General features: G+C 32.5%; 1 protein-coding gene across 1 annotated transcript; it reads right to left on the bottom strand.

Annotated features, from left to right (window-relative positions):
• Positions 1-2,913: 2,913 nt before the first annotated feature.
• On the bottom strand, positions 2,914-7,401 carry LOC132163976 (exonuclease V, chloroplastic-like). Its single transcript, XM_059574368.1, has 7 exons — positions 6,979-7,401; positions 6,209-6,313; positions 5,590-5,711; positions 4,440-4,589; positions 4,215-4,368; positions 3,803-3,879; positions 2,914-3,466 (listed from the first exon to the last, which is right to left on the bottom strand). Exons 1-7 carry the CDS (start codon positions 7,315-7,317, stop codon positions 3,241-3,243), a joined length of 1,173 nt encoding a protein of 390 aa, XP_059430351.1. The 5' UTR covers positions 7,318-7,401; the 3' UTR covers positions 2,914-3,240.
• Between the last annotated feature and the right edge of the window lie 1,503 nt (positions 7,402-8,904).

The following is an 8,904-nucleotide window of genomic DNA, read 5'->3' as shown; positions in this document are numbered from 1 at the left end:
CCAAACCCCAACCTTAAGGAACGAACCATTGCTGAATCTTTTGTTTGGAATCTTTTTAACATTTAGCTTTTGATCCAAGCTTTCTGACCTGTAGACCGTTGCAGCGTGGGTTGTCTTGTGATACGATTGCATTCAATTTAAAATAAAAAAAAATAAAAAATTGTAAATTTAAAAATTATTATTTATATTAAACAACTTAAAAAATAAAATAAATATGTGATGTTACTTAAATACGAGTTAAAAAGAATTATTTTTTTCAAAAAATTAAAAAGACGGGTTTTAGCTCAAAACTCTTTTATAACATAAAGTGCAAAGAAACGAATGAAAATATACTCGGTTCTTATTAATAATTTATCACATTTTTAATAGATAGTATTATTCAAATGTTACATAATTTTAAAAAATTGACCTACTTTTAAGTAGGATGTATAAAAGTCATAGTTAAGATAATTTGTCTATAGGTTTGAAACGGTCATTTCTACAAAAGTCATAGATAAGATAATTTGTCTATAAAAATCTAATCTATTCTACTAGAGTCTTACTATGCGGCTGCCAAAAGACAGCCTAGCGTAGGATATATATTAAAAAAAATAAAAAACAAATTTTGTCAACTTTTTTTTATTTTTTTGTTAGTTAAATTTTTATGAGTTAATATTTAATTTTTAATGTCTTAAAACTTGTTTTTAGATTCAAAACTAAAATTTAGGGGTAGAAGATTAATCCTTTAGGGATTGTATCATCTGGGATTCAATCATCCTAAATTTAGTGCTAATACCTCAAATTTAATGCTAATACTTTAAATTTGGATTTTCCTTTAATATCTTTCTTCAAAAAAAAAAAAAATTAGCCACGTCAAATTTGGCATACGTTGGGATGATCCCCATGCTGCCGAAAATTTCTACTCATTCTACTAATGTTACTTTTGTAGATTCCTGCTACTTTAGGAACAACACGGTTCCTTCCGAACCTGCTTTAGTCCTAACATGCCATCTTTTTTTTTTTCTTTTTTTTTTTAATAGAAATCTGTAACTTTCATTGATGAAATATCAAGAGCATAAAGCTTTTACAACACAAACTGAAAATTCATAAGCAAATGGTATGAGGTTACAAAATCATATAAATGACTCTATATACAATTAGAGTTAAGGGACATGTGTTTCGTGCAAACTAAATCTATGACATGGGTATCTCAAATACAAAAACCAAAATTCAAAGCAACAAAAAAACTAAAAATTCGGCCGTGAGAGATAAACCCCCACACCAAGCTACTCCTCCTCAACCTAAATGTCAGGAGACAATTCCATCATCAACCCACAGGTCAGGATAAAAAAGAATAAAAACTCAAAAAACAAAAAAATTCCCACAAGAAGTAGCAGCGTAGGAGCACCGCAACGTAGACATCTCTAGGAAGACATGCCTTGGCTGATGAAGACGATCAAATCTATGGTTGAAGAAACTAGATCTAGATCTAGATCTAGATCTAGATCTACAAACTAGATCTAAAGCAAATCCGCCAGAAACGGAGACCGAAAAAAATTACAAAAAAGACACCGAGCACTACTACTGGGAAGGGGAGAAAGGAAGATCTTCTTTGTGATTTCTTTCTTGGTGTTACTTGGAAGAAAAGAAAAAGAGAGTTCTAGAGAGAAAGCAAGGCCTCTCTCTCTAGACTTTTTCTTACTCTCTTTTTCTTTTTTATCATCTTTAAAGCAAAGATGTCACCTTCACCAAAGTAGGAAATAAAGCGAGTCTTCCCCCTTAAGAAAACACCAACAGACTACTACTCTCCATTGAGAATTCTTCTCCTTACACAGTTTGGCTTTCCTTTTAATTCAGTGAGAACAAGACGTATTGATGACATACACATTGTCAATATAATTCATCTTATACAATATCATGATAGGGATTTTCTAGGTTCCGGCAATTTTTCCTATCTCTGCAATCGAACAAGGCAGTTAGAGGTTTTTGATAGGGTTTTTGTTCAAATAGGATTTCTCCTAAATACTTGTCCGAACAAATAAACCACATCGAAGAGGTCTCTCACAACTTCCTACAATCCGATTGAAGGGGATTATCATCTAGCAAAAATCTTTTTATAAGAGATTGATGTGAAAATTTCAAAGGAGAAACTAATAAGTTTTTAATTTTAACAATCAAGTTCTTACGTTTCTTATGATATATAATTTTAAATAGGTCCTTCCTTTAACTTATTGTCAAATTAATTAAAGACATGTCACATTGGACCAATCAATTAATGCCACATGACTCACTTGACACATCATATTCTAATTGTATGCGACACATGACACAATTACTTTAAATTAAAAAATATACTCTAAACAAACAATTAAAATAAGCCGGCCGGCAACTTTGGCGCACGGCACATGACATAAGCTAAAGATCAATGATGGAGTTTCTTCGACCGTTCAAATTTAATTTCTTTATCGTTCTTATGAAAAATTTAAAATTAAGGGGAAACTTCACTGAAGACCCCCGAACTTCCACTCGTTTTGAAATACCCCCCTTAAACTTTAAAATCTCTCAATTTAGTCCACTGAACTTTCAATTGCTCTCAATTTGGACCCCTCCGTCAATTTTAGCAGTTAAAAAATACAAAAAAAAAAGACCAAAATATCCCTAATTTTTTTTTTTAAAATAAAAAAATGTTTTGAAAGTTGGAAATTTATACAAAAGTCAAGAAAATAAACGTCATGTAACGTTTAAAATCTGACGGAGGAGTCCAAATTGAGAGCAATTGAAAGTTTAAGGGAGTAAATTGAGAGACTTTGAAATTTATGAGAGGTTTATTAAATTGAGTGGAAGTTCAGGGGTCTTCGATGAAGTTTCCCCTAAAATTATATATAATCCATTGAAAAACTACCGCACATATTTACAACACCAATGCCAAACCTCATATTTGTAGAGGTTGTCCAAGTACTTGCCAAACTTTTAGCAACACAAACGCACACCAACAAGAACACATATTCTGGGGTTGATATACATATTTCTACAGAATGAATTTAGTTTGACAACAAATCAAATTTACAGCAAAGAATCATCATAGCCTACAGCAAATGCATTTTGTGCGTAGATGATACATATATAATCATTGCACATCCCCAACCACATATCCACTCATGTTCTTCAGGTCAGCAATACACCGCAAAGAAAGCTTCAACAAAAAATATGTGCTTCTTTGCAGGAAGGTGGCATGTTTTGCTCACTGAGTTTACTATTTTCCTAGGTGTTTGTATGGTTTGGAGTCATATCAGGATCAGTGTTTGCAGGACAGATAGAAGCAAACTGACAGAACCGGCATTTCCAACGCTCTTCTTCTGGAGTGTAATGGGCTTCTCGATCCCCTAGCCAGAACTCAAGACAGCCCTGAAGTTGATTCTTGAGCAAATCTGAGTCAAATGCAAATTGATCTTCGCCAAGCAATGAATTATCTTTTTGGAACTCATATCTGCTTGAAAAGCAACCGGGTAAATGTCTTGCTAGAAGCAACTGATTAATATTGTCACCAAATATATTCCAGTAAAGAAGGAAATTTTCATAATGCTCAACAACCCACTTCCCAGTAGGAGTTTGCTAATAGTGGCTCCTCCTTTATTCATGAAGAAGATAGCTATAGTTGAGGCACTAACATACCAATATCGGCCAGAGTGGAGTAAACATTTTATTTTATTTCATAAGTAATCAAAATTTATTAAAAAGTGAAAGGGCGAAACCGAAGTACACAGGAAATACCTAACAAGCAACCAATTTACATAGGGAAGAAAAGCATAAATTTTCTTCTCACCTCAACAAAAGCTGGTCATGAGCAGGGGGCAGCATGCTAAATGTATTTCTGTATAATCTCACCATGTCGTCAAGGGTCTGCACGGCCAAAGTGGAAAAGATATAATAGAAAAGCATCGATGGAGTTCTTAATTATCTGAAAACTCTCTAATGCTATATTATTCACGTTTTCACAACTATGTAGAGATTCATGCAAATTATAAAAAACAAGTCAAACCACTGATGAAAAGAAGCTCCTCTCACATTGTTGAAAGTATTTTCAATAACACATACAACTATCGCTAAAAAAATGTGAGGACTTGTTTTTCTTACTTGGAGAACCAAGGAAATGAGCATTATGATGATGGGAACATCTCACACACTATGTCTCAAACTATTTAATTAATGATTTAAGAGAGAAATAGAGTCCTTACCTCTACCGGGAACCCTGAGTCGGCGGTTCTTTCCCTGATGTCTTCAGATAAGACAGAATGAGGATTCAAGGTAAAAAAATCAAAAAACTGTTTGGAGGGGAAATGGTCAGCAACTAAATTGTCCCACATATACTTGTAGCACATTAGTTGAAGCCTGCCAAAATATAAGTGGATGTCAAAACTTTATTCTGATGCATTAGTTAACAATTCTTCATCTATGCATACCTTCCATTCCTTCTTTGTGGTTCAGCAGGAAGAGTGTCTCGAACACGAGTCTTTGTGTCAACTAACATTGGGTTTCTATCAGTTTCAGTTGCAGGCATTCGGATCTCATCGATCACTCCCACCATCCATGTACCTTCTGTGAAGCCTATTCTGATTTCATAAGCAACTATAGTCCATCAGCAAGGGAGAAAAAAATATTAAGATCAGTTGTCTGAATTCCATCCATATATGAGAGAGACAGATGCAAAAATATAAAGGACCAAGATACCCTCTGACAGAAACACCAATGTATATTATTTCTTATCAATTTTTAGAAAAGCATTCTATTGCATGTGTAGAGGCATTTTCTCTATACTAAGCATTTTATAAACTTTCCATGTTTTGTTATTCATACTGATTTCACTATATCCAACACATTATACAATTGGGACAATACAAATGACTTTGGTAAAACGTTAAGTACTAAATAATCAAATCTATTGCACTGCACACTCTTTTCAAGCTGGGACTGGGACTCATTTCCAACCCATATAAACTGTTCTCAAGGTATCTGCTCATCATTCACATAGAACTATGATGTAGTTATCGTATGCTATCCAATAACTTATCTATTTTAGAAGCTATAAATTGCTTAATCAAGATATGATAACCAGTAATATGGAAAAAGATAAATTCTAAATCCAACTAATTTTTCCGAACTAAATCCTGCACCAAGAACAAGTAACATTTAACTCAAATAAAACACAATGTACTTCAAAATTATACAATGAACCACTAGCAAGTGCATAAAAATCATTGCCATGTGGTCATTAAGAGCTAGCCAAAACCATGACAAGCCAGAATTGAGTTAGGAGATAGCCAAATCCCAAATATGATTGAACTTGCTATTAAATCATCAATTATTGCAAAAGGTTAAGCTAATAGGAGAGAGTGAATTTAATCATTAATTTAATATTTTAACACTCTTACTCACGTGTGGGACTAGAAAACACATGGAAGATTTTAATTAAAATGGGGGGTAAACTATGGAGTCATAGTTCAAACTCAGGATTTATGCTCTAAAACTATATTAAATCACTAGTTATCCCAAAAATTTAAACGGATAGAAGAAAATGATTTTAATAATTCAATTTAATATTCCAATGCTTACAGTGGCAGCTCACGAGTCAATCCTTCAAACAGTAATTGATTAGCACCAATTATAAAATTCAGAAGCTTCAGAGCCCATGCGTCTTCTTTAGATTTGATACAAACTTTTACTTTTCTCACAACCTGCCAAATATACAATTGAAATGGATTGTACGCAGTGAGATAAGAAAGACATGGAAGGTGACTAATCAAAACATTTGTTTGCAGTTACAAATATGCACAGACAACATAGAGGTAAGTAAGTATAATGACCTTCAAGGGATTATATGTAGAATGTGTACCAAAAAATGATTTCCAAACACCAAATTGATGAAATTATAAGAATGAATACAATATGCATGGAGACTATTTTAGTACTATACAGTGTGCATGTATACGTATTGTAGCTAATATTATTTCTATTTCTTTCACTTAATTTCAACAGTTTCTTAATTTCATGCAATGGCATTTAAGCCAAATATGTCTGCCATATTATTTAAGTTCGAGAGGTAGATGAATTATACCAAATTTACCAGAAAAACAATCCACTTTGGACTTGGGGAGTTATGAGTTCATGGCAACAAGAGGCATGCAGGTAAAATGCGGCATTAGTTATATATATCATGAATTTAAAAGTGTACCTCTTCTTCAAGTTTTGTGTGCCGAGCACTACCTGCTTTCATAGCTTTATTAGTTTTACGCTTGCCGCGGAGGAGAATAAACTCCATTTGTTTTTCGCACCATTCCTGTTGTTAACATGAATTAAGAACCAATGTGAGATGAATATGTTTTGGTTTCAATAAGTTACAAAACATCTGTTCGCAGTTACAAAAGGGGCAACATAGAAGTAAGTTGAATGACCTTCAAGGTATTTTACATGTAGAACGTATGTGAACAAATGATTTACAAACACCAAATTGATAAAATAATAAGAATATTCATCCAAAAACAAAAACAAAAAAATCGTAAGAATGAATACAATATGCATGAATACTATTTTAGTACTATACACTGTACATGTATACGTACTGTAGCTAATATTATTTCTATTTCATTCATTTAATTTCAACAGTTTCTTAATTTCAGCCTTTGGATATACAAGAATTTGTAAAAAAGAAAAATCAAAAACTAATTTTCACTTCACTTTATCCAGTTGTATATATACTAGTCGTATGCAGATTACTAAATATCATTTGTCTGTAAATAAACGAACCTAGGTGCCCACACATACCAATCTCTAGCATTCATCACCACAAAATCTTCAAAAGAAAACAGTTAAACTTAAAATTCTAGCAAAAACCATTCCAACCCATTTCCCAGACCCGAAAATTTCTCACATTCAAAGCAAAACTTAAAACTTCAACAAAAAGCAACAAACAACCCAGACCCATTATGAGAAAATATTCAATACCGTGCCAGTGATATCAGTGACAGACAAGCCCTTCTTCCTCCTAAACTGATGCAACAAGGGCTCAGCCTCTTTGCCCTTCTTCTGGGTGCTCGCAAAATCGCCCGAATCCTCGATGTCCAGGACGGTCCGACCCGAGCAGCTCCTCTTGGACAGGACAGTGATTGACTGAATAGACCTCGCGTTCCTGTGAAAATCAAAAGGTGAACGAATTGCAGGGATGGAAGTTCGAGCGGCGGATAACGCAGCTTCAATGAGAGCCATTTCTTCTTCGCTCACGATTTCGATTGGGATCTCGCCAACGCTTTTGTTAAGGGGTGACTCGGAGAGCGACCCGCTCATCCTTGGCGTCGTGGGCGATCGGGTGAGTTTCGTGGAGATATGACCGTTGGCTTCAGGGGCGACTCATCCGCACATTGTTCTGTAATTTACGTTTCCAAGTTCGGACCCAATTTGCGAGTAAAATCAAACAATTATTATTATTATTATTATTATTATTATTATTTTAAACAAATAACTATTATTTTTTGTAAATTAATCAAACAATTATTAAATCACATGATTCAAAAAAATTATTTGATAAATTAAATTTTAAACTCTCCACTTTCATTTATTGAGATTTGGCTTTCCATTTTAAATTATCTATCTTTTGTATAGAAAGTCATCTATCTATCTATAATACTTTTTTATTCTCATGTAAAAATGGATCAACTTCTATAAATAAAATTTATGTGAAGATATATTTTTTATATTAAAATGAGAAAAGGAAAATTCTAAGAATAATGTTAGATATACGCTTATTTTCTTACACTTATTTTTATATTGCCTTAACTCGTTTTTAAAATTATTACTAAATTTGAGATAGATTTTTATTGAATTTTAATTCAATATTAATTTTAAAAGTCACCTAAAAAATATAGAAATTGGTGTGAAAAAGTAGAAAGTAAATATAACATTACTCTTTTATGTATTAGTGTGAGCAATTTGACGGAAGAGTTTATGAAAGCAATCATAATCCCTTTTTTTTCTTTTTTTTTTTGAGATGTCTAAAAAAAAAAAAATACAAGATATTCAAACTAATTAACTCTGTTTGATAAGACGTTATCCGAAATGTAGTGTTTATGTATTAGTGTAAGCAATTAGATGGAAGAGTTTATGAAAGCAATCATAATCCCTTTTTTGTTTTCTTCTTTTTTTGATATGTCTAAAAAAAAATAATTGTACAATAAGTCCCTGAGTCAACTCATTAAAATTTAAAAATTCTTTTAAGGTTTTTTTTTTTAAAAAAAAAAAAATTTACTTCCTGGATTAATCGAAATGACAATAAAATTCCTACCGTCAAAAAAGCGAATTCCATTGTAGAGTTTTTTTTAAAATTTTTTTAATTTTTAGATTTAAATTTTAAAATGAAATTAATAAAAAAAAACTATTATTTTAATGAGGTGAAACGATGCGTTTTGGTTGGGATTAACAGTTGTTAAAAACTTTTGACGGTAAGAATTTTATTGTCATTTCAATTGGCCTAGAGAATAAAAAAAAAAAAATTAAAAATTAAAAAATTTTAGAGAATTGACTAAAGAACTTATTATACAATTACTAAAAAAAAAAAAAAACCGAGATACTCGAATTAATAACCTCGGTTTGATAAGAGGTGGTCTGAACTACCATGGTAGATTCTGTGGACAAAGCAATGATAATCCTCAAGGGACAAGGCAAGTACAAGAGTCTTACGGGACAAGCAAGTAGAAGAAATAAAAGACGCAATGTTCTTTGTCACTTGAAAATTGTTGAGTGCGTTGGCCCAAGCTCAATGTCCAACTTTGTCCCTTTTCTTTCATCTCCTTTTTGTCCAATTTGGTTGTACATCTCAGGCCCAAATTTTGCTCAAATGAAGTAAAGTATATTCTTTATTATTACATCTTATATTGA

The sequence above is a fragment of the Corylus avellana genome, chromosome ca10 (genome assembly GCF_901000735.1).
Source record: "Corylus avellana chromosome ca10, CavTom2PMs-1.0".
NCBI classification, from domain to species: Eukaryota; Viridiplantae; Streptophyta; class Magnoliopsida; order Fagales; family Betulaceae; genus Corylus; species Corylus avellana.
The sequence above is the reverse complement of the archived record's forward strand: the minus strand, read 5'-3'. Positions and strand labels throughout refer to the sequence as shown.

Bases quoted from the DNA above. Each gene is read 5' to 3' on its own strand.
- LOC132163976 (XM_059574368.1), bottom strand. From the start codon at position 7,317: ATGAGCGGGTCGCTCTCCGAGTCACCCCTTAACAAAAGCGTTGGCGAG. The intron at 4,590-5,589 runs GTAAGCATTGGA...TTATGAAATCAG, and splicing joins TTGACTCGTGAGCTGCCACT to AATAGGCTTCACAGAAGGTA. The intron at 3,880-4,214 runs GTAAGGACTCTA...TTGGCCGTGCAG, and splicing joins ACTCAGGGTTCCCGGTAGAG to ACCCTTGACGACATGGTGAG.